The sequence below is a fragment of the Maniola jurtina genome, chromosome 12 (assembly GCF_905333055.1).
Source record: "Maniola jurtina chromosome 12, ilManJurt1.1, whole genome shotgun sequence".
Lineage (NCBI taxonomy): Eukaryota > Metazoa > Arthropoda > Insecta > Lepidoptera > Nymphalidae > Maniola > Maniola jurtina.
In genome coordinates this window covers 10,432,052-10,459,752 of record NC_060040.1, presented here as the reverse complement: position 1 = coordinate 10,459,752, position 27,701 = coordinate 10,432,052, and the positions used below count along the sequence as shown (strand labels likewise).

General features: G+C 35.6%; 1 protein-coding gene across 2 annotated transcripts in view; it reads right to left on the bottom strand.

Annotated features, from left to right (window-relative positions):
* The window catches only part of LOC123870212 (probable JmjC domain-containing histone demethylation protein 2C), a 216,098-nt gene that overhangs the window by 110,333 nt on the left and 78,064 nt on the right, over positions 1–27,701 (bottom strand). For both annotated transcript variants that reach the window (XM_045913418.1, XM_045913419.1), the window contains exon 7: positions 2,612–2,723. In XM_045913418.1, coding sequence (XP_045769374.1) covers positions 2,612–2,723 — 112 coding nt within the window. The remainder of the gene's footprint in view (positions 1–2,611; positions 2,724–27,701) is intronic.

The window sequence follows — 27,701 nt, the reverse complement described above, 5'->3', positions numbered from 1 at the left end:
TTAACATTCAAGGGGCGGATCAACAAATTCCTGAAAAAGCTGGCACAACGTCTTGACGGTTCCTCTGGTGCTGCAGCCTGCAAATTATATTCATAGGCGGCAGTAATCAGTTATCTAACATATGGTTCGTGTTATGTTACAAAAATTATTAAGTAAATAATACGTATTACCAAACACGTATCTATTAGCAGATGAAAATCGTAAGACTATGTATTTGTACAACTCCTTTCCATACAACTGAACACTTAAAATATTCTGAGCAAGATAAAGTTTTATTGGAGCGCATATATAGAGTAGGTACTACAATAAGGAGTAAATAGTATGAACTAAAAGCCGAAGTAACCCAACTAGTTTCAAACGAATGCGAATGGCAGTCGCCGGTCACTGCCTCTACACGGTCGCCTGTATAGTTAAGTTAGATTCGATTACTCTAATTTGCTGTTATCACGACATTGTTTACTGTTACTTCCAGAATACCAAGGAGATTTTTGATTGTAGTCAGCAAAATAATTACATCAATAGTAATTAATTCCTAGAAAAGACTGTGATGACAGGGAAATATGGAGCTATTATGCAAATACAAATCAAAATACCATTCACCTTAATTTACATGACAGAAATAAATCGTTCCAATTTAGTGACGTCACGCCTGTCACGGACAGCCATCGCGGAATGAAAGCACTTTTTATCAGCTTTATTTGCGGGCACAGCGGTGGTTTGGCGTGGAGAATTTTCAATTTCGCAATTGTCACCGTTGGGTACGTTGACTTTGCTTATTGAGGTCGATGCTTTGTATTTTTTATAAATAACTATCATTTCTAAATGTTCTATTTCAATTATTCAGCACTATTGGTTGTCTGCAGAGCGTAGGCGTGCGTTGTTAATGCGACATTCTCGAACAACCGTAAATTAATCATCTTTTTTATCATAACTGCGTAAATAACCTTCTTTTACAACACGCAAATCTATTTCACCCCCTTTCTACACATCGTGCGTCCCAACTGTCGCCTGTCACGAACAGACATCTCGAAATGAAAGCGCTTTTATCAGTTTTATTTGCGGACACATCACACAGAGTAGTGGTTTGGCTGCAGATTTTTCAATTTCCCCGTTGCTGTACGTTGACTACTTCTGGTTACCTCTTATAACACTAATCATTATCATACTTTTGTGGTACTTTTAGCTCACTATCAAATCTGCTTCATAGCTGAGAATTTCATCAGATAACTGAAATGATTTAGTTATTATTATTCTAATAGGTATGTCTAGAAATACTAGGAATTTGAAATCGAAAACACTTTATCATTCACGCATCCTAGCCGTTAACATTACGGCCCCATTAATTATCTCTAATACAATAGATACCATTAAACGGTACTAAATTCACAGTTAATGAGATATTTATTAGACAGGAATGCCGTCGATTGCAAATGGCCTCTATTCATCTTCGGTGCAATCACCAAAGCGCAAACATTAGAGAAAGTATGGGGGACGACAGTGCAGATTTATTATTCTCCCACACGAACAACGGAATGCTCATTGTTCTGATATCATTGTAAAATATGAGGTTAAACGCTTTATTTATTAGTAGTTACCTCTCGTTGATTTATGCAAATAACCAACAGTTATGTAACTCGAGACTCCTTGAAATGCATTGCCTAAAATCACTTTAAAGTTTGATTTTATTATCTTCTGAATCAAATCTAATTTATTGAAAAGTTATTCAGACTTTATTTATAACAAAAAATAAAGGAAGAAAACAGGTGTGATCATTTTCTTTCTTTTCCCACTAGATTTAGACACTGTACCCTGTATAGCTCCTAAGGCTACATGTATGTATACTATGTATACATTCAGTGTAAAGCTCTTTCTACCGATTGACTATCAAATTGAATGGGTCCAATCTAGGATCACAGACGTAGTTAGTGCACTTGAAAGCCTTGGATCCCCTAAGCCGCATTGCCGATTCCTATTCCCTTTGAGAGTGCCTTAACATATTCCTGCTAATATTAGATTTCAAACGTTTCAGAGACCCTATTTATGTTACTAACATTTCACTACTAACATAGCATTAGTTTCGTTTGCGTAGATCTTCTGACTATAATAATATTATACCTACTAATTTACCCGTTCTATATCTTGCCATTGCGTGATGAAAATCTTACCCAAAACTGGATTCGATTTTTAGTATAGAAATGGAAGTTCTTAAATGTCTTTTATTGTGGTTTGAGCTGGTACAATGTCATCTAGAATAGCTAAATATTAAGCTTTTTTAGATTTCTCGAGTAATTGAAGACATCTTCATCAATCACATTATACAGGGTGTTTAGTAATTAGTATAATATAATGACGAGGCCTTGGCCTATCTAAAGATGGCCAACGATCTCAGTGAGTTAGGGCACGTTAGGGTCTTTGACGTAATTTTTATTTTTTTATTTTGTATGGAAATTTTATAATTTTATTTCGTCATTATACTTCAGCATTGTATTTATCAGATCAAAGTAGCATGGGTACGTGTTGTCTTTATATACTAATTATACCAAACAGCCTGTATATCATTCAATTACACTTTTCAAGCCCAGTCTAGTCGTTGAAACCAATAGGAAATTACCTGCAGGTTGTGGTGGCGGTTCTACAGTGGTGATCTGTCCGTTGCTTCTAACCCCTGTCTTCTTTCTCGTGCTTGTGGTAGCTGGACTCTTGGTGGCTTCTCGTTCTACCCTCTGTAAAAAGAAAGTCAAAATTTGTTATAACAGCATTTGAGGGACTACGATTATTAGGTAGGTCGCAAAAGCCGCTAGTTGTAATAACTTTAAGTCTTTACACTACAAATAGCTGGGATTTATATTTTGGTCATTATAACCAAAATGTTATTATAAATGATGTCGTTTTAAACGATTTTGACTATAAAATAAATATTAATCATTGCTGTTTTGTAGGTCTCTAGTTCTACGCTTAGTAACTACAAGATTTACTAGCTATCTAGTAGACACAGTTATGCAATCTGTACATGCAAATAGTATTTTTGTGGATTTAGGTTTTTAAGGACTTAGTAAGAACTTTCGTTTTTGCTAATATATAAATTTTATATCAGTCTCCATGATGCAAGCTCTGATATCATTACTATTCGGCATGGATAAACAATGAACGTATTTTTCAAGAAAATATTCATTAATATTGTGGGTTTGTATTACAATAGAGAATCTTAAGTAACAACATCAATTCACCAGCACGTCAACTTTGCTTAGGCATCTCTTTCACGAGCAAATAATAACTTAATATGTATTTTGATCCTGTTTGTTGTGAGACGGCCGAATGTAGTGTTTCAGTTTAAATGTTAATTATTTACCCACTTGTGATTACCAGAGCGTTTTGCGGTCTCATTAAAATTCAATTTAGGTCACCGTCTAATCTCTAGTAGAGGTAGGTATGAATACGAAGCGAATAAAACAGCGCTCCATCTTTGCCGCAATGTAAACACTCGCGAACATTAAGTTGGTAAGGAAATACTAAGCAAATATTTAAGCGAGCAGTAACTTGAAAAACAGCTGCACAAAAAGAGCCTTATTAAATAGGTTTGGTGAATTGTGAAGGAGTAATCCACTTATTGCGCCTGACGGTTCCTGGGCCAACTGTTCCGAGCCCTGCTGAGTCATTGTTCTTTGTCGCGCTGAGTCACGACTCAATGCTCAATTCTGATCCGCCGACTCAGCAAGCACACCGCCCGCTTATTACGCTGACTTGCCGGAATGTATCAATGCACTGCACTAATGCTGATTGATACACGATAAGCTCTATTAATTGATTCCGAGTCCTTGGTGTAATTTCATTATTGAAATGTCATGATCATGAATAGATACTCTAAAACATTAATTTAAGAGTCGAAGCGAGTAGTGGAATGCTATGTAGATAGATTGACAATTTACTGAGATCACTACCCAATACCCATATTATAAAGGCGAAAGAGTGTCCTTCGATCACGTCACAACAGAAGAACGGATCGAATTGATTTTTTCATGGATAAAGCTAAAGACCTGGAGAGGAACAAAGACTACTTTTTATGCCGGATAATCAAGTTCCCAGGGGATTTTAAAACCCTAACTCCACGCGGATAAAGTCACGGGCTTCAGCTAGTACAAAATAAGGAGAGTAAGTGATTAACTAAAGAAATAAAATTTCGCTGTAAAACGTGAAACAGCGATAATAAAATTACTACATCCAAGAATCCAAGAATTTTACTATCAAGAAGTAATTTATGTACATGCGTATTGCGTACCTACATAATAAACGAGCCAATCGTTAAACATTCGGATGTAGAAAGACGTAAGTTTAGTACTATTGGATATCTCGGCGCAAAGTTATTAGAACAGCTGATCGCTCTGTTGACGTAACAAAAACCTCTAAAAACATGAAAGAAAATGTACGGGGGGTTACGAGCTAGGGGTACGGGTTACGGCACGCCATGCCAAGTATCGTGAAAAATGGGGCATGCGGCGGTCTGAGGGTGTTCAAGAGGAGGTTGGGGTGGGTCGGACTGTTTATGTGCACCGGCGAACATTATGCCATGACAGCGCGCTGCGTCATCGGGAAATTGACAAACAACGGATACATCGCTACTGTTTGAGGGCATACTTTTTTTTTTATAAAAGAAGAATCATGAATAATACTCCGCTTTCCCCTCCAACTAAGCGTAAAGCTTGTGCCAGGAGTGGGTACGATAATAGTGCAACGGGTGGGGTTTGAACCGCCAACCTTATGGAATTCAGTCCGCTCCTCAACCGTTGAGCTATCAAGGCTTTGGGACATACATAGGACAAAACCTTTTAAAAATAATACAGACTGCCTTTGCCTTTTATGTACTTATTATTTATTTGAAATGTCGGATGCAAGTACGTTGAGTCATTAGTTAATACAAAGACAGGTTTTGCGGATTTCTGGCACAGTACGTGTATAACATGGCAATTTTACAACCCAACCCATATATTTTAATATAATAAATTCGAAAATCTGTATAACTGTCTGATAAATTTCACGGCCCATTTGTTTAACCGATTCTGACGAAAGGTACAGGAAAGACAGGCTACTTTTGGTTCTGAAAAATCAGAGTTCCCACGGGATGTTTGAAAAACATAATCTGGATTTAACAAGTTGCGGGCATCATCTACTTGGTACAGAGATAGCTTGTATCTAGGACACTGACATAGATCACTTTTATCTCGGAAAATCAAAGGATTTTTATACTGAATCTACGTGGGTAAAGCCGCGGGCATGTGCCATTGAGGCAAGTTCTATATACAAGACCTTAGGCATTTATTTTTACAAAGGAATGAGACAGTTGTTTATTTAAATTAGGGTTTGTCATGCGTTTGTAGGGTAGCAGAGGTAGGCACGGTAATGTAAATTTCCATTAAAAGGAACACGTAAAATATGTTTGACAGACTATTTATAAGGTTGTCAGTATAACATGAAATATATGATAACTGTACATCATACATGGTAAGGTCTCCCCACTCATGGTCATCAATCAAGTCCTTCAAGGGGCAATATGATGGATCGGCTATACGGTATCATTATTAGAGTTCCGTACATCCAGAAAAAAAAGAAACCCTAACACTAACTTTTCTGTCTGTCTGTCCGTCAAGAGAGTCGCAACTTATGGGGTTAGTTAAGTACTTCCCGTTGACCCAGAATCATGTCTTATATAATATACTCTATCCACGGAAAGAAATTAGTATATCTTCCCCCATCTCCGCACTCCCATTCCGTACTCCGTATCGCACTCCCATACAAATGACACAGAAAAAATCTCAGAGGGCGTTCACTCAATCACAAACGAAAACCAATCACAAACGAAACTATGTTTTCAAATTGAATTTCGAATGTTTTTGAAAGCATTTTCGAATTGAATATCGAATGTTTTTTGAAAACATGTATGTGTTATGCGTAACTCAAAATGGTTCACGCCCACTGAGATTTTTGTCTCTGTTATTTGTATAGGATTATGTAACAGAAAGAGCGCTAACTTCTTTCCGTGTATATAGTACCTATAGCACAAGTACTGTAAGGGAAAAATCCGAAAACCTTTTGGTTACATTAAAAAAAAATGAAAAGTGTTATTTTTTGGACGACGGGTCGGAACTCTACGCGCGCGAGACCGACTCGCTCTTGACCGGTTTTTTAGTGTAAAATAATGGCATGAGATAGCGAAGTGAAAGTGTATATCAGTGAAAGTGTGCACGTCGTATGACTGACCTACGCAATGTGACTGAAGTGGGCCATGGCTGCTTGCTCAAGAACCGCAACAGCATAACTCGTCAACGATTAAACCGCCGCACATACAAACATACACCTACACATGATATAATTGTACCTATTTAAGTACAATAATTCAAGGCTACATAACTAAAATCATGAACAAAGTCATTAGATATTTTCTTTTGTATATCGAGTGTATAAGGTTTACTCTCAACGAAACCAGCTACCACATGAACTTGAAGTAAATAACAAGAACACTCATAAGTAAATATTTTTTAATTCATATCTAAAATTGCGAAATTGCACAGGAGTCGAACCTGCGTCTTCTGGGTTCAGGCCCGATAAAACACTAAACAAACACTTATATTTAATAACTAGCTGATACCCGCGACTTCGTTCGCGTGGATGTAGATTTTTTAAAATTCCCGTGGGAACTCTTTGATTTTCCGGGATGAAAAGTAGCCTATGTGCTAATCCAAGGTGTAATCTATCTCCATTCTAAATTTCAGCCCAATCCGTCCAGTAGTTTTAGCGTGAAGGAGTAACAAACATACACACACACACACACATACAAACTTTCTCCTTTATAATATTAGTGTGATGTACATATTAAGATTGCGAAAATATTGGATACAATTAATTTTATCTATAGAAGAACTTCTATTCAAAATCTCAAAAAGTTCCACTATTCATTTTCGTTATTTTAATAAGCATCTGTCCTATACAACATAAGTACTTACGGGTGAAGCTGAAGTATCAGTTTTGTTAAGATTCAACCCTTCTCTATTCCGACACGCGTTCTCCACTCAAAAGGTTACGAGCCTTTTGCCTAGGGCACTTATTCATTTGCAGGTGCCCACATTTTCTCTCGGGTAACCCTAAATTATAAAATACTTGAACCCTTTGACTTGACACCTTATGTGTTTTTATCTAAATAAAGAGATACACTAAAGTCCTTCACACACTAGCAAATCTAAACCTTGGCCAAAACCTTTTTTAGCGGGAATGTACGACTACGACTTGCTTGTCTATACCAGATATTTTGCTGATGATGTGAATATATCAAACGATGTAAGTAATGAAAATAATTATCGAGAATACAAAGAGTTTCAAATTAAAATGCCCTTTTTTAAGATACGTAAATATTTGAACGAAACTCTGATACTAAAAATGGCATATTCCAAAATGTTTAAAATGGAAAGAACTCTTTTTAGTCACAAAAATATTAGCTATCTGATAGAAAGCTATGAAACAAAAGTAACCATATATTTCTGATAATATACTGTGTTATACGTAGGTAATGTATACCGTAGGCCGCTGTAAAAGCGAACGATCCATTTAATACCACCATAACCCTTGTGTGTCAGTCACCCCGACTTAGAGGCAACCCTCTTTAAGCCTTTATCGTCGAGTGAGAAATGATTAATCTAACAAAGAACAATATTCGTACTATAATGGAAATAGGTCTATAGTTGAAATAGTTAAAACGATAAAGACTTTTTAATATTGGGAAACCTTTTAACCGTGTTGGTGGGTAAACAAATTAGGCTTTATCTTTTGATGTGAGTTTGCACTAAAACATAATCATGTGAATTTAATAATGATACACATACGAATGTGTCGAAACTCAGTGCCAATGTAATCGCAGTTCAATATACTATTACCAGAAAAGAAAGTTTTTAACATGTTTTCATGTTAAAAACTTAACTTAACAGTTAAATATATCAGGTATATTGACCTTTTTAAACAAAATAAAGAACAGGAATGTTTAGCAAGTGGGTGTAGAGATACTTCATCAGATGCATAACAAAAATCATTCAAAAGTTATTCACTTCGGAGATTAGAAAACGGTACAATTACGATTCGCATTTCAAGATTCCGTTAGACATTCATTATTCTCATAAGCAACCTACGCCCGAGATTAAATGGAAAAGTAAATAATAAACACATTAATTACGTTAAGCATACTTAGGAGGGATTACGACAGACATGAATGTATGAAGAACAAAAAATAAATATGAATAACAGTTCCTCTTTATTTACTCATACTGCTACACTTGAGCTCCTTGATGGGCACTATGTGGGCTGTAATCGCCTGAGACTATTAATATATTCACCTACACAGTATTATGTTTGGCGATCAAATCAATAACGTAACGGTGAAAGGAATTAATATGTAGGTATCATCCTGTAAATCATTTAGTAGTACTTTTTACCCGACTGCGGCAAAGCCAAAAGGAAGGGTTATGTATAAAAATAATAGTTATAACATGAGTTGGCGCTTATCTGTCAACTTATTTGGATGTTACAGTTTTGTAATTTAGATGCAAGATATACGTAGGATGATAGAACAGTAATGAACAACACTGGTTCGAACTTCGACTGAACTTTTTGGCGAGCCACTTTATGGGTACAAACAAACAAACTTGGAATTGAAAAATAATATGGTTCAACTTTTTGTAAAGCCAATAATTATACATAATCCTTCTTACCCACCAAGGTGACCTTACGATGCACAATGAAAAATGACAGTGAATAGGCTTGACGGACAATGCACCATTATAAGTACCACCATCCGTCAAACCCATATTGTCATTTTTCATGTGCATCGTGGATCACTTTGGTAGGAGGGGAACTCCCGAAAAACTGTGAATATGGCGCTTAACCACTAGACTATCAAGGCTTTTAATGAAACAACATTAAAAAGTTACGCCGTTTGTTATGAAACTTTCCAGTTTATGGCAATTAAGAGTAAATCTCACTTTAGTAACCAATAAAACGACCACTACTTTAACGGTTCTTAGTTACGTAATTGAAATAAGTAATCGAGCGAAGAATTTGATTGATATCAGAAGGAAAATTACTAAAATAAACGTGTTTTAAAAAGGTCATGTCTTCTTTTATTCCACGAATACAAACTTTATTATTTTCGAGACTCGTATATTCTGACCATTCTTTTTGTTCAGAGAAGGTTCTGTTTGGCCGTGGGCTGTTATTACCGGACCTTCCATATTATGTAAATGAGACATACTTAATAATGTTTATCTCTTAAATTGCTTCAGCCAGTCATTAAACAATTTATGTAGGCACTTAGTTTGTTTTTAAAATAAAACAATTCAGAAATCTCTTCTTAATATTATCACCTAGATTTTTATACAAAAGTAAAGGATGAATTGTTTTACATTCTTTTTACTTAAATGTCTTCTTTTATATATTATAATATATTTATGTCCCTTATTCCATAATTTAAGTTGTCGAAGATTTGTTTTTTCTTGTAAGGTTTGATTCTAAGAACGTTGAAACATACCTAATCACAAAGTCAATAACTTACTTGTTAACTAAGTGGTAACTATTCCGATATGTGTTATTTTGGCTTACACTTACGAGTTAAGAGTTTACGACCCACGTATCCATCAAAACTCAATTAATATCTATCTAAACTTTAACATGAAATATACGATACAATAACAAGATTAAACATCTTGACATATATGTTCCATATGTTACATTAGGTTCAGTTCGTTAGAAGTTTCTGACTAATACAAAACTAAATGGAGTAAGTGCTAATCGAGATATGTTACTTGGTCAACTATGTATGTACGTAGATGTATATCCATTACCCACTATACCGTTAAGAGTGAAATCTCAATGGCCAAAGTTCATTTTCATACAAAAATTAGTGCTAAAAAGTAAAAAGGGTTTTTTTGAAAAAATATTCTAAGAATTCTATGACTAACAAACATTTCGATGCACACAGAATATTAAGTAAAAAATATCAAAAATATAACTGTTAACTGGCATTAAAAAATACTCATCGAATTAAATGATGACCATATTATTATATCACGTGATGAAAACCTTGTTTATTGAAGTCAAATTTCAATTCTTCCACATAAAAAAGTAAGCATTGTAATCCAAAGGCCTTGACTTCTGTCTGAATTTAACCTAAATGAAATCCTTCGCTATTCAAACCGTTGCAAATACAAAGCTCAAATAAGCCTTTTCCCATTTCCAATAACTGTAATACCACTGAGTATTTTTGTACTAAAACTTTGCCACGTGTAACATTTGAACTTTGCTCTATCTATATTTTCCTCTACGAAGTACAATCACAAAATTATTTTATGAATAGAAATTGGGTTTCTTCTTTCTAGTAGGTACTTACCTTTACAATAGTATTTTATTTCAAAAATTATTTCACTCGTTTTAAAACTGTGGAAGATAAACATGACGCGAAACTAGATCGAGTTTACTTTCACGTTTTATAAAAATGCTAGTTTTTATTTTCGAAAAATCAACTCAACATTTTATTTGTACGAGCAAATAGAAGAAACAGGAAACATTCGCATTCTTACTGCCATTACGAGTTTGCACAACTGTATGGCTCTCAGAGCCGGAACGAGTTTGAGCAAATAGGTCTTAAGTGTGAGAAAGACGTTGAAAGACATTTGTATAGTAGTTCAGATAGGACTATGTTCTCGTGTTTACTTAATTCTCAATATTACTATCCTAAGCAACAGTCAACCTGAATGTAACTTTCCAAGTTTCCAAGTTACCTACAGGTTCACGTTAAGTGTGTGTTGAAAATTATACAGAGATCAGAGATGTCAAACGACGTTTTTCCATAACTTTTCTGTCCATACTAAATGACAGATTAACATACAGCTAACGAAGAGTTAAACAAGCTTCGGGTAGTATAATAACTTCTTATAATAATACAAGTGTAAATTAAAAATTTTCAACACCCCCGACAAATCATTTTCAAATAAATAATTATGTATATCTAGGCAACGTCCATATTGACAGCTTGACATTTGTCAATTGAGACTTGAATATTATGAACCTAAGGGTTATCTAACCTTCTTTTCTACAAGAAAACTAGAAAATAGCTGATAACTTTTAAACGGCTGAACCTATTTTTTTGGATTATAGCTAAGAACACTCTCGATCAAGCCACCTTTCAAACAAAAAAAACTAAATTAAAATCGGTTCATTCGTTTAGGCGCTACGATGCCACAGACAGATACACAGATACACAGATACACAGATACACACGTCAAACTTATAACACCCCTCTTTTTGGGTCGGGGGTTAAAAAGAGAAATCGAAATAAAATCAAGTCTAGGATAAACTAACAGCATAGTTTTTAGATAATTTCCACATAGCATTGATATAAACGAAGCATTAGCAGTGAGATAAACGAAGACCGTTCTAATTATACTAGACCACCATATTGATGTATTAATAAAACAAAAGGAAAAAAGGATAGCGATAGATAACCGGTGGTCCAAAGTCAAAACTTGCCGTCAGCAGCCTAACTCGAGGCGAAAATATTTGCCAGCCAAAAAACACCCCAGATATTATGTACCTACTATCTAAACTCTAAAGTAACCATCTTTCAAGTTACTTACAATCTATATCGATGAAGACAAAATATAATAGCTCACTTACCTAATTTAATAAGAACTATAAAGGCACATATCGACAAAGAAGAACAACATTAAGCCATAGCAAAAAGTAACCTCATTATGTCACGCAATCTTAAAAGAGTATTACTCAAACGATCAACCATAAATAAATAATCTTTTCAAACGAAGACATAAATCAATAGGAAGTAAAGCTGATCGCTCACAGGAAGTTCGATAGCGGGTGAACGGCCTATCGAATATCGCCAGGTGATTTATTCTCGTTAGGGATAAGGACCCACCCCTCTCCGGTAAAGATATACGAGTACCATGGCAAGTTTCACGTGCTGGTTTTATTGGTAATTGAATCTTATTTTTCCCTGTAAACTTATTTCTAAGAGTTAATGCCCTACTTAGAATAAAAACTTATTAAGTACTATGAAATGAAATCAAAATGATCTACATATATGAAAATGAAATAATATAAGGGTAAAAGGTACTTGAGTTCAAGTTTCTAGAGTTCAATGTACCTAACATAATCACACAACTATAACTACTCTACAAAGTAGTAAACTAGTAACCACATTATAAGCGCAACAGAGTACCTATATTAATTTTCGTGAGTTTCATATCTCATGTACACATAGGAATTCTGAAATAAATTATTTATTTTTCTATTAGGTAATAGGTATTAATAGTTATTTCTGAAGCATTCCAACTTGCCCCGATAGCCACTTTATTTTGTACCCAATCACTCTACTAACTTGTTTGCTTAAATACGTAGACTGGTTTCTAATGCCAAGCACTTTTGAAAAGTCTAGATTTATTTTTAGGTAAGTAATTAAAGCAGATCAATGTGGACAAGATACCTACATATCAATTTAATATTTTGAAGGATGTCGAGGCTTTTGCGTAGGAGTTAACGAAACGTTCACTCAGTCTCGGGACCTTGCTTGTATAAACAAGATAAGTGAATTTAATATTCAAATTACATCAATACATCAGACATCGGAAACACTGCTGTTTTATCGGTAATCTAAATATATGAAAGGAAAAGATGACTGGCTGACAGACTGACTGATTTATCAACGCATGCAGAGAGCTATTATGACGTAGAGAAAGAATTTTTGCAAATTCAGCGTCTAAGGGAGTAAAAAAGAGGCTTGAAATATGTGAAGTGCGCGCAGACGAAGACGCGGGCATAAGCCTAAATATATAAAAAGAAAAGGTGACTGGTTGACTGATGAATCTATCAACGCACAGTTTAAGGTAATTGCTATTTGACAAATCGCAAAAATGCTGTACTTTGAAGTAAATTGTTTATTTTTCTAAAGCATTAACAGCTATTAAATACATGCAATTAAAAACTTCAGTTTGTGAAGATTATAAGGGCCTCTTTTAATTTAGTATACATTATCCCAATAAATAAAAAAAACAAGTTGAAAACATTGCTGTTCGCAACTTGTTCTGTAAAAATTTACTTTAACATCTTGATACTTTGAAGCCAACCTCCAGAAAATGATATGTTTAGGTTTAACAATCAATTCGAACTGTTAGTTTTATACTAAATGTTTTTCATTTCTTAAATAATCTAAAACTAACCAAAAAACTTCCTGTGCTATTTATTTTCTTGCAGGCGCTCTATGGAATTCAGTGTCCACTGGACTGTCATGGCGGAAGGACTGTGCGCGTCATTTCGTCGCAAAATATTATTTAAAATGAATTTAAGCTTATTATTTTTGAATGAAAGTTGTGTTTATAATCATTGAAAAATAAAATAGGGATTTTTTCATTTCTAAATGAAGCCTGCTTATATACTAAAATTTATTCTAAAGTCACGGTTTTACCAGGTAAATACTCGGAGGTTGTCATAGATTATGATGACAGATAGTAAGTGTTCTAAATAGGTATTATACCTATGTTTTTTAGGAGATAGCGCGCCTCGTTCCGGGTGCCGTGTTCCGAAATGGATTTCGTAGTAGTGCAAGTTTGGTGCAAGCCCCACATGACGGAGGGGTATGCGTCAGGCATTTCCTGTGTACAAAAAAGACCTATATTTCGGATCCATTTTTCATCACTGACATCATGCACTATTCAAAGACTGGTCTTCAAGCATTGAGGAATTTTGGACGAGAGACATCTCGAAGGTTCCCGAAGGCTGCCTAACTGAGTTAGATTTGTCGGCTAGCTAGCTTTTTTTGAAATTGGACCTACTTAGCTGGATTGTGTGTTAGAGATTTCTTATGAGATATTATATGTACATAATAATATAACCATCATAAGAAAGCTCAGATTCATGCTGCGGGCAATGGGGAGAGCCTAAAGGTTGGAACGCCATTTCGGCGGCCGTGTTTCCTGCCATATATACCTTAGATACCTGCAAGCCAAGAGTGAATAGGCATCTTCTAGGTAAGCGTGCTCCAACTTGGACCTCATCATTGCTTTCTTTAAAGCATGATTGTCGTCAAGCGCAAGCGCAAAGATTCAGGCGGCGCAAACCCGTAGCATGTGGAAGACCCTATTAAAGACCTATGTTCACTGTGGACGTCTGTCGGTTGATGTTGATGATTATGTCTTTAGTGCAAGTAGTTCAGTAGTTTCAGAGTTTATCGATAACAAACAAACAAACCTTTCCTCTTCATAATATATGTACTTAGTAGCGCAAACTTGGAAAAAATCTCGTGGAAACTCTTTGATTTTCCGAGATAAATGTCATTTTACCTGGCTGGCAGCCCTAATCAATTTTATCACTGATAATAATAACTAATTCATAACCGTTAAACCTAAGAGTCAAAATCTCGTATTTCTAGTCGAGTTCCGTAGGCTCTTTGAACTCACCGCATCCCAAGAAAACCTACCATTAGATGTAGGAATAATGGAAAGAGGTCACAACCCTCAGCAATAAAGAATACGATGCGGAGAGAGATGTCACTCTCAAGGTCTTTAAATGTATCCATGCAAAAAACCACGTCGACTGGTTGCTCCGTTGTAGCGTGATTGAATATTAAACCAACAAACACACTTTCGCATTTGAAATATGGCCAATGATTATAAGAAACAGTTTAAATCTCTCTCTGCTCTCCGAGAGACGTTAGGCAAAGTGAACACGAATTATGACACTTCTGTGTTCTTATACAAGCTTAGGTCTCTCAATTTTGTCAATTAATGTCAAATTTCTTTCTCAGATCAAAACCTAGTAAGTGGTTTAAATTCAAGAGAAGTTTAGGAACACACCTTTGAGAACACGGAAAACTTGCAGGTATGCAGGTTTCCTCACGATGTTTTCCTTCGCCGTTAAAGCAAGTGATATTAAATTGCTTAAAACGCACATAACTGAAAAGTTAGTAGAACGTGATTCCAGGATCGAACCCCCGACCTTCGATTAGGAGGCGGACGTTCTAACCACTAGGCTATGACAGTTTTTAAATTAAAGGGGTTTAAATATTTTAGTGTGAAGACTGGCCTACACATTTATTCATTACATGTGCATCATTTTCTTTTTTAGGGTTCCGTACCTCAAAATGAAAAACGGAGCTCTTAAAGGATCACTTTGTTGTCTGTCCATTTGTCCGTCCGTCCGTCAAGAAAACCTATACAGTACTTCCCGTTGATCTAGAATCACGAAATTTGTTCTCGGATTTATTCCTTTACTTGGGCTATGAGAGTTGAGACCTCTCTACCTGCCCATAATTCTAGGTTAACGGGAAATACCCTATCGGTTTCCTTGACAGACACGACAGACGGACAGACGGACAGAAAGACAGACAACAAAGTGATCCTATAAGGGTCCCGTGTTTCCTTTTGAGATATGGAACCCTAAAAACATTATGTAAGTATGCAAAGTATTTCCCTTGCAAACCATATTTAACAGTTGACATGTAGAGGTCAGAACTCCTTTTGACTTTTCCTATCTTACTTTTAAGTTTTAATGCATTATTAAGTATTTACTGTTTTGACATGGTATTTAGATAATGGGTGATATTTATTTTATTTAATCTAATTCCTTTGAAAAACTTAGTAAGGCGCATTAATCTATAAAAAACCTAGCGAGTTCATAGACTTACTATGTTTTAAAATGGTCAAAGCGACTTACTAGCTTTTAATTTTACTTTAATGTGGGTGTCCTTACAATACAACGGGACATACTATGAAAGTTAGGCTTATGACATAAAACGATTTTCGGAAAAATGACATTTACTTTGTTTTGATATGGGGCGGTCGATATAATTAGGTACTAGGGTAAAGGCTCAAGTAAATGAACAGATTGGACGTTTTTACATGTATTAAGAGCTGGAATAAAAAACCGGCTGATATACCTTTTTTAAATATTTTCTTACAAATTCTTACACTTTTTTCAATTTCAATTTCAAAACCGTGTTCCGTTCAAACCGTTCAAAAGTGCGTGTGCGTGCGTCCATGTGTGTGTGTGTGAGTGTGTGTGAGTATATACTTGTCTGTATGTTTGTACGAGTGTTTGTGAGTTTGGTATTGCGTTGTATAACCACATGAGTAGCGAACAGAGTCAAAGCTTCATATAAGCGCGCTACGATAGGTACTACACTACTACAAGCTTGAGGCGCGTGTGTGCGTGAGCACAGGCGCTACGTCGCGTACGGAGAGAAATCGGTTTATACCGGTTCGGCCTGTGCTCAAGCTCAGGGGCTGCAGTACACGTCGCGCGTCGTGTTTTCATTTAATTTAATGTTAATGATAATAATTTAAATAGTGTTTACAATCTATTTTCTTGAACTGTCATAGATTTTGTTCAAAATCAATATCTGAGGATCCCTAGGATCACAAAACAGGAAATTGTTACCAAAACTTAAAACAGTTGGCACCATTTTGTAATTCTTTGTTAATTGACCGATTTCGTTCAAAATCGATATTTAGAGCTCCCTGGGATCACAAAATAAGAAACTGTTACCAAAATTTAAAAAAGTCGACGCCATTTTGTAATTCTTTGTTAATTGACCGATTTCGTTGAAAATCGATATTTAGAGCTCCCTGGGATCACAAAATAAGAAACTGTTACCAAAATTTAAAAAAGTCAACGACATTTTGAAATTCTTCGTTAATTGACCGATTTCGTTCAAAATCGATATTTAGAGCTCCCTGGGATCACAAAATAAGAAACTGTTACCAAAATTTAAAAAAGTCGACGCCATTTTGAAATTCTTTGTTAATTGACCGACTTCGTTCAAAATCGATATTTAGAGCTCCCTGGCATCACAAAAAAGGAAACTGTTACCAAAATTTAAAAAAGTCGACGCCATTTTGAAATTCTTTGTTAATTGACCGATTTCGTTCAAAATCGATATTTAGAGCTCCCTGGCATCACAAAAAAGGAAATTGTTACCAAAATTTAAAAAAGTCGACGCCATTTTGAAATTCTTTGTTAATTGACCGATTTCGTTCAAAATCGATATTTAGAGCTCCCTGGGATCACAAAAAAGGAAACTGTTACCAAAATTTAAAAAAGTCGACGCCATTTTGAAATTCTTTGTTAATTGACCGATTTCGTTCAAAATCGATATTTAGAGCTCCCTGGCATCACAAAATAAGAAACTTACCAAAATTTAAAAAAGTCGACGCCATTTTGAAATTCTTTGGTGATTGACCGATTTGGTTCAAAATCGATATTTAAAGCTCCCTGGGATCACAAAAAGGAAACTGTTACCAAAATTTAAAAAATATTTTTAACCGACTTCAAAAAAAGGAAGAGGTTCTGAATTCCTCGGTATCTTTTTTTTTTAACGTATGTTCCCCGATTACTCAAAGACGCCTGGACCAATTTGGATTTTTTTTTTGTTTGATAGGGTATACTTCGCAGGTGGTCCCATATAAATTTGATGAAGATCTGATGAATATCTTCCGAGATGGAGAACGGAACTCCTCAATGGATAAGAGCAAATTGCTCGTGATCTTAATATCGATGCTCGATAATATCTTAATAAACAGTAGGGTTTTAACTGGGTATGGCATGTACAGTGGGGCCACTAAAAATTGTGAAATAAAAAAATTTCAAAAGAAAAATAAAACCGACTTCAAAAACCACAATCACTAAAATTATTTTTACTTTTTAGTGTTTGTGGTTTTTGAAGTCGGTTTAATTTTTCTTTAGATTTTTTTTAAAATATTTATTCTGGTATTCTTCTTTCTTGGATAAGGATCCCTCTTGGGTATCCCCATTTCTCTCTGTCTTTGGTACTATCAAGCTAATTTTCTCTCGCGATTTGCACAATAGCATTAGACCAACGCGTCTTCGGTCTACCTATTTTTCTTTTGCCTGCTGGACCTGGCCAAGGGGAGATTTTTCCTGTCCTTCTTTCATCTGTAAAAATCGATACAATATGACCATTTGCATTTCAGTTTTAGGGCATGTCTCAAGGTGTCTGTAGGCTTTGTCTTTTTTCTTATGTCTTCAATTCTCACTTTGAATATTTTTTCCTTAAGTTATGCTCCTTGCCATCGCCCTTTAGCAAGTCACTATTATTCTTTTTATATTCTTTGTCTGGACCCATGTTTGGCTGGCATAGGTGAGGCATGGCAGGATGCATGTATCTGTAACGGATCTTTTAAGATGTACCTACTGGGTAAGCTCCTTTCATTCTTTCCTTTTGTGCCCAGTACTTGTTCGAACTGATGTTAATCCGTCTGTCTACTTCCTCTTCTGCACTTGTAACGCTGAATGAGACTTGTTTTTTAAGATACATTTAGGAGCATAGGTATATTGTAGTTCCAATACTTAATTGTATTTATTTGCCTGTTACTATAAATATGGCGGCTGATTGAATGAGGCCGATTGTTGTAGGTACCTCTGCGAAACTGTTCAAAAATAGTAAACTGAAGTAAGTAAGTACTACTTACAAAATTATGTCGCTTTTCATTGATAAATATGGATTTCGAAAATTTGACCACATTTCCAAATTTCGCGATATATAAAGTGGCTTCCGATTCCGAATCATTTCACTGGCATACAAAATTCAACTTTTTTGTTTTATTAGGTTTTGAAACTGTTTCTTACTAATTTGACGTCGCTGATTTCAGATCTACTTTAATTTTTTACACAGCAGCTCTAGTTTTTGAGATACAGGTACCCCCATATTTTGCACTATACTCACACTTTGTATGTTCACACTTTATTAAGATCACACAAGTAATTTCCAAAATTTATCGAGGTGTTAACATCAAGAAGAACATCTGCAAGTTATTCCAATCATTTTTGTACCATTTGGTGGCGAGTACGTATTAAAGAATGTCGTGCAAGTGTGTCTAACTTTGTAAAACAAGCATACTCGGGCTACTTTGAGAACCCATTAGCAGCTAACAGCAAGGCCTGGACTCCAAATTTTTATATTTGGAAGCTGTATTTCCTCATTGCGTTTATGAGCAAATAAGAATAGACCCTACTTTTACTAAAAAAAGTATTATAATTTGGCGCGAACCATCTAAACACCATGATGATTATTATTTCTGCATTGTGAATATAACCAGAAGAAACAGCAAAAAAATTGTTCCAAGCGACTCTATTGTAACTTGCAGTCTACAATTAGAACGATTCTGACTTCTGGTGATAAATCTGTACCTCAGCCCCAACCCAGTACCTCCAATCTACTTCAAGAACTTTCAGAAGGTAGTGACGATGTAGTGACTTTTACATCTCAACTTAGACTATTCAATCAAAATGATTTGGACCACTTAATGAGAGATCTTAGATTGTCTAAAAAGCATCAGAACATGTGGCTTCTCGGCTCAAAGGAACAAATCTGATAACATGTGTTACGGTATATTGTTCTCACTACTCTCAAAACATTCAGCAGCTGATGTTGCACTTCCAGCGACTTGGGTGCAACATGGGCATTAAGTTTTTCTCTATTATACAGAAAGGGCTCTATTATACATTCTAAAACAGGTTTTATTTATTATTATTATGTAAAATAGTTTTTGATTTATCGCGCAAAATGTAGAAAAAAATATACAATAAGTCAAAAACTGTGAAAATCTGACAATTTTTTTTGAATTCCAAGCCGAAAATATATTTAAGAATTTATTTATTAATAGGAATCGAGAGTTTATGCACTAGATAGAGTTCGTTCATTCACTGAAATTCCCAGTTCATTTACTGGCAATTTATCCTTTTGTTAAATAAAATAAGTTATAATAATTAATACCACGCATTTTATTTGATTTTTTGATATTTAAATAATTTAAGAGTGTATACCTACTGTGTACAGACACACAAAATATAAAAATTATATATAGAACGATTCTCATATACCTTAATTTTAGGTCAATGTCAGGGTAGTCCTTATTCGTTCATGTACTGGATCTTTTACCCTCCTACGTCAAAATACTAAAAGTCCGCGTAAATTTCGCAGATTGAAATGTCTGCTTGATTAATTGTCAATAGAGGGTCATGACATGTCAAAATTGCTAGTTTGAAGGTGAAATCGTCTATGTCATTCGCATTATCTTTCCTCTTAAACTACTGGACGAAATTTCTTACTATTACGTATTCGCGTAGATAACAGACATCCGCTAAGAAATATTTTTTGAAAATTTAACGCCTAAGGGGGTAAAATAGGGGCTTGAAATTTATGTAGTCTAAGTGAACGAAGTCGCAGGTATAACCAGTAAATGAATTTAATATTCAACTCGATACATCAGACATCGGAAACACCGCTGCTTTATCGGTAATTACATTATAATAATAATTATATCCGTTCACAGAACCAACGACCATCGCTGATAACGAGGCAGCTGTAAAAAATTACATAATGCATAGTGATTATCTTACAAGTTGATGTGTTACGTAATGACCGCACGCTCCGGTTGACCCCAACAATAACTGTACTCACTGAGGGAAGTAAACACTCAACGCTCGTTACTAAGCACCACTTCTAACAACTTAGGTAAGTACTCTTATTATTATTTATTTAAATTACTCTTTCGAAATTGTACAAAAAGCGCATCGTATTCGTTTCGACTTTTAAACTTGAAAACTTGGATATGTACCTATTACAGGTAGCTTTTTCAAATTTGAAATAAAAACTATTGTGATTGCACCAAATTCTTTACGCGCAAGCATAATATTGTGATTTTCAAAATATTGGTTTAAATTAGTTTTAAAAAAGAATTCTGATTCTTTTATAAAATACTATCGCTTGTGGAACATGCTTTAGAGCCGAGATTTTTCTGAGCACTATCTACATATAATATTTGATTATACAAAACAAAGCAATGTGGAAAAAATAAGTAGAACTAGATTCTGTTAGTAGCTTTTTCTTAGCCTCAAAAATCAATTTAGTAAAAGGTCAGAACTCACTCTTCAAACTTAAGCCTTTAACTTTTAATACAGTAGATAGATGCGTACGTGGGAATCAATTCAAACATATGAATATGAAATCTATGTATATTGACTTTAAGTATTTAAATGAGGAAGTAGAAAATAACGATGACATAATAGCAGTCAGTCATCAAACCAGTCCGCGACACGACAAAGGACCCTCATGCATAACAATTGCATAAAAACTTCCGAAAGGCATTACGATTCAACGACCCGGGCGACTAGCGTACGACACTGTTAAAGAAATGATCCCGTACATTCCTAGAAAATGTAAGTATCAAGTCTAATCGAGCACAGTTTCCACAAAAACTTTCTCATCATATAAGTTCAACTTTTTTCCCATTGTTTATTGATCGCGTCGCGTCGCGTTAACTGCGAACCACGATTTATCTTAAGTATACCTATTATTATGTATAAGATGATGTAGTCTGCAGTCTGAAAGTACCTATTATGGTAGTTTTTATAGACAGTTTCCTATTTCGAACTCAACCTTTGCAAGTAGAACGGTTTACACGATACAAGAAGCAATTCAGAAATGTCTGTTTGAGATCGTGATTTGATACTTAATAAAATTCCTAACAATATTATTGCCGGACAAAACGCACAGCTTTAACTAGCGGACCTAGAAGTGTGGGATTTTACAATGAAGATCCTTATAGGTATAACAAAGATGAGCACTAAAAAGATTTTTTAAAGTAAAGGGGACGAAAGTTTGTATACTTACCTACCTACCTCATTTTTGAAGTAAGAATTTGATATGGTTTGTGTTCTCAAACTATAGGTCAGTTGTATCAGAGGTTTTGAAAATTTATTCCTAAGGGAGTAAGACTAAGAAACAAAGACAAAAGTCGCATGGTTCTTTGATGGCTCAGACTACTGGATGTATGGGGCTGAAATTTTTTCATTCAGATGGCTATTATGACGTAGACATCCGCTAAGAAAGGATTTTTGAAATTCAACCCCTGAGGGGGTAAAATAGGAGTTTGAAATTTGTGCAATTCACGCGGACGAAGTTGCGGGCATAAGCTGGTTATATTCTTATATCTTAAAATACATACCAACTCGCCTCGGGCTGCATTTGTACCGCGCTATGTTCAAACCATGTTCCCTGTACGTTTATCTCAATCTGGTATAGAACGCCGGAGGGCAAGAGTGCAACACGACTCGTCCGACCGCCCTCCTCGCCCACCTCACCTTACTAACCGGTATTCCTAGTCCGCTCCCAAGCTTAACCTGCCCTCTCTAAGTAGATTACAACCTTAATATGGCCATTGGCTACCGATTAGTTGGACCGGTTAGAGTACAACTACCACATGAGTAGATATATGGCTGTAAATCATATATTATTATTATGTATCGCATAAATCTCTCTTAAGTTAACTTCAATAGCATTTGAAACAAATATCTGCAACACAACTACTTTTTGACCAATATTTATGTAGAACTATAACTACTAACCACTACATTTTATGGATGTCTCGAAAAGCGATCTCTACAATATTGTAGATTTTTCTCTATAGGGATCTCTACCCGGCTGAATTTGTTGTGGGCTCTTCTCAGACCTGGGCGCTTTGGAACCCTCGTAGCTTTAGTTTTAAGATTACGTAGTTAATGCTCACCCCTATAATATATCATCTTACAAATCTAAAAATTCTGATCATCAAGATGATTTAACTTTGAGATTATTAGAGGGTAGTAGGCAGAAAATTATTTATTGAAGCCAGCTGTTGGTTACTAAAACGTCAGCTATCACACTTCGTATTATGATTACATGACGTATCAAGTAGATTGTAAGTGAAAGAATTTGCATTGCAGTATTTTTAAGTGGGCTACCATCAGATCAGTGAATTATGAATAAATACATGGTAGGTACAAGTACCAATTACGTAAAAGGTGAGAACTGAACAGTCACATTAAATAGTAAAAGTGAAGTAGAAATTACATCACGTCCCATGAATTATATACATGGCAGTATTGGATTCGTACCAAATATTTTTATTAACGTTTTATGATATGAGACTATCTATAAAAGGAAGGGGAAACGAGTAATTAATCTTCGAGAAGAAACGAGCCTTCAATATTCTATACAACTTTCGAAAGTGTTTCCATTTTAAAAATTTATATCAACTTGTATTTTTTAAGAAAATTATACCCAACTTTTACGTTATTTGTAAAATTACAACTCGGTTATTACGAGTAACTTAAAAATAGATTTTTTAAATCCAAAGTCAGTTGAGTAATTTATTAAAGAAATGAACTAACTGTACCTACTTTGAAGTTTTAATGTGTTATAATACAAAAGCTTTAAGTATACACGCTGCACTGCACTCGGGTATTGTCAATAGTCTATATTTTATGTGCTTCAGTATTAACATCCTCATTGTAAAGTTGCTGCATAGCATTGTTTGCTACGTTGCGTGATATTTGCACAAGCAAAGTAAATGCTTTCGAGTTTCGTGTATGCGTGTCCATGTAATGGCGGTAGGTATGTTGTCAGGTGAGATTTATTCACGTCGAGAGACATGCGCCGGGTGGGCGGACGTGGGATGCAGACGATACGAGCTCGGCCGCCTCTGCGATGTTGCGTCTGGACCATTTAAACCTGTATTTGGAACGTCACTGCCTTTCACGGAATTAGTTTTTAAACCATTGCCGTGTAATGCAACAGCATTCCGAGTTTGACCCAAATCTCTATACAAAATCTACAAGTGCAGCTCGCTAAACAACTTTGTTGTTTACCGAGCGACGCCTCTCAAAGAAAAGGCAGCATGTGCCTTTCAATTTGGCTAGCCCTTAGCTAAATAACGTGCGCCGTAGGTACAAAGGATTCCAATCAACGGGCGAATGTTTATAAATAGCGTCTACCCGACTGCGGTCGCTTTATAATGCCGAACAAAGGAACAATAACGACTAACAAAGAAGTTAGAAAAGAACAAAAGCAAATATCGAAGCGAGTCAAACAGGCTGTTTCCTTCCAAGGCGAAGTAATAATAATAACAATATGGCGACTAAAGTGCGTGTTCGATAAATGATGCGCGCAATTGATCAAAGTCGATACTCGCGGGCATACATGAGTTTATTCAGCTTTAAGTGGCTTAATTACTGCCCGAATTAACGGTCTAGTGATCTGCATCTGAAAAGAGACGGTAAAAGAAATTGAGCACAGGTGGGAAAGAGATAGTGCTCTTATCGGGGTGTGGCTATCAGTAGCTACTTTGTATTCACTGCAAGTACCTACATAGTTGCACGCGAGCGCATAATATGTATATGTGAAAATGTTTATGTATCCGTGTGTATATAAGGTAGTCGTGCTCATGCTATTATATGCTAAGTAGCTTTCCGAAACTTATACTGTCTTAAACATAGGTATACACACGAATATGATGTTATCTCTGGAAAACTTAGAACTGCTCCACTGACTAAAAAGTTTTCCCAAGATGATTCTATTAAGATTATGTCTTTAGAATTAAGCTTGTCAAATAAGGAAGTAAATTAATAAGCGTGGGTTACATGAAAGGAAACAAATAGGATAATAGACAACAAATTAGTGTAATGAACAAGCTCTACTGGAAACATTGCAGGTGCGCTACATCGCTACATCGTAAATGTCAATGACCAAAGCTAACCGGTGCTCAGCAGTGAGTCATGTGGGGCAGCCGCCGCTGTGGTCGCGTCCTCTTCTCAGCACAATGGCCACAAATCACCAAAAAATCACTTCACAACTATGAGAGGGACATTCAAAAACATGTGAAGCTAGTGCGGTGAAAGGTACTCGGAAGATGCGTTCCGTAAACCGTTCCGAGCTAACGAGTAGCCGAGCGTAGTGATGTCGGCGCGGCAGAATGGCGCAAACTGGAGCCGCGGGGAGGGAGGGTCCCCCCGCACGGCCCGCCCGCGCCCCCTGCACGCCCTCGCCCGGCCACCAGACACAGGCTTGCATAATTAATCAGACTTCACACTTCCACTCATGCATTGCACCTTCCGCACATGCAAGGTCATCGTTTTTGTAACTCCAGACCGATAAACGATCACTCTTACAAAAGTTACGACATCGATTTATTGAGGAACTGTTTTTATGATCATCATGTAGTTTAGAAAATTGAAATGATAAATTCCTAGCTTAAAGTAATAATTTAAAACGCTATTGAGCTATAATTGACTAATAAGCATGATATAGACAAAACATTAGTGTAACGAAGTTGTAAGTAGAGGAAAAATGCTCGAAGAAGAATTCTAATAAACGAATAGTAAATAGGGAATGTTGGGATATGTATAAAACTAGCAAAAATTGAGAAATCGAGAATAATGCAGCTAAATTCATTGTTAATATACCTACAATCACTATAATCAAATTATGTAAACCTGTATAACATTAACCCTATTAAGGTGTTGAATGCGGTTTTACGTAATCATTGACCTCTATAAAACTTTACATGGAATGGCTATCAGAACAATACAAATAGCCTTATTTAAATTTCATCGATTTGGCATTGATGACTGAGGTAAATAAAATAAGCTACGAAAAAGCTTCCTCACCAGCAAAAAAACTCAAACAGCATCCTATCACAATTTTCAGATATAGAAATTTTCTAATACATAATAATATTATTTATCTATCTAGTAGCTACCATACAGTAGGTATATGGCGACAGTAACGAGACTTTAAACAATGGGACATGATTGTCAAAAAACTTGAAACCGTCTGTCGTGCAGGTCAAAACTAATATTAACCTTCAAACAAAACAAGAACAAAGTAGTGAGTCGCACGCTAAAACAGACCCTTTGACGTCCCGGGGGTTTGGGTTGGGGGCAGCGCCGCAGCCAGACGGATCCCGGCGCTCCGCACTTGTCGCGATCGATATCCGTATCCGCTGCACGGGAACTCGCATTAACTAACTCTGATAGAGGCGGAAAGTCGGCCGATGTTGTTGCAAACTTTACCGATTACACGAACATACCCAGTACCCTCCCCCTTACTACGTAGTAAATAAATCAACGACGCACGCAACGTTATCGACTAGTGACAACGCTGCACATATTGTAATGACTGCACCGCTTATTACACTACAAGTTCGTTCAAAAAGAATAATATTATCTAATTAAAAACGTGTATTGGCATGATTTACATGAATTCAAATATCAATGACCTTTTGATTTTTATGGGCAAACAGATTTGTTAATGTGGCATTATTTGACATTGAATGATAAATAATAATAGTTAATTCATGTTATGTAAACATCTGATATTTGTAATATTCGAGATTCGGTAACAAAGTAGATTTATATTCCAAAATAATAAACCAAAACTAAATTCAACTATACATTTTAATATTCCTTTACAATTAAATGATTATATTATTTTAACATAACAAAAGAACGATATGAATCAAATAGGGCCAATATTTACAAAGGAAATTGCAGCTATACCAACGATTAGTCATAATAGTTTGCATTATTGAAGGGGCAAAGTGCAAATTATAATTGTACATTAGTAATGAGTGATATCTATTATGCAAATGCAGTAATTATACTTTGCGCAACAACAATGTGTAACATACTCGCCGTTAATGGGGCGTCTTCACAATCAAAGAGAAATACATTAACACAAACAAGCGCCAACGCCAATCCCGCAGTAATAGGAAAAGTTTGAATCGATTCAAGCGGTGAGTCGGCGACTCTCACGGTACCTATCGACTGTGAGAAACTTGCTGCATTCTAATGTATACAGATCGTGTTGCGCAATTCGAACGTTCAGTTTGTCGATACTAAATTAACCACTTGGTATTGAAAGACTATCAGCTGGTTTTGAAGACAATTTTCCATTATTTGATATTTTGTTTAATATCGTTCTCCATGTACCTTATAATGTTATAAATTCATAGTGAGTAATCAATTATTATCGTGAAACTTTTGATTTTTATTCATAATTTAATAAATTGTCGTAATAAACGAATATAAAATCAAACTTTAAAGCAGTCTATCAAAATATTTAAAAGCTTTTCATAGACCAGCTTACCGACTGTATCTAGAAAGATGAAGGGTAATAATTAATTCATGTTGTAAGATTTCCTAATATTAGTTTTAGCGTTGTTAAAAAAATCAAAACTAAATAAATATTGTAGATAATGAAGTCGGCAGATTTGGCTACAAGTTAGAACGATGTTTTTGGCAAGAGTCCAATACCAGTTTTCTTTGAAATTCTTAGTATAAACGCAAAGTTAAGATAGTTTCCTTTTCTTTCAGCACCGCTTTGGGAATACAAACGGTTTATTTATCACGTAATTAAGTTCAGAGAAAGTACAGTTACGAGTAGTTGGCATTTTGTAAGGCTTCGTAATTTCTCTTTAAACATTTTATTATATCAGCGTAATAAAATAAATTGTAGTCATAATTTAGGTAATTTAGTCACTGTGTGTCACTGGTTTCTCCAAGATCAATATAAAAGAAGAAAAAACGTCTAACAGGGCCAAATGCCAACTTTAGATTTAGATTAACCGTTCCACTTCCACTACTAGTGATTCAAAGAAAAACACGCTTCAACCTTTTGATTTCATTGATACATAACATACCTACTTCAGTTCTAGTGTGAATAGGAACACCTTCGTTCCAGGTGCTTGCAATGCAATTTATAAACTATTCTAAAGTGCAATTACCAAAGTCCCATTTACTTTTCCGAGGAACGTGAACTGAGTCGG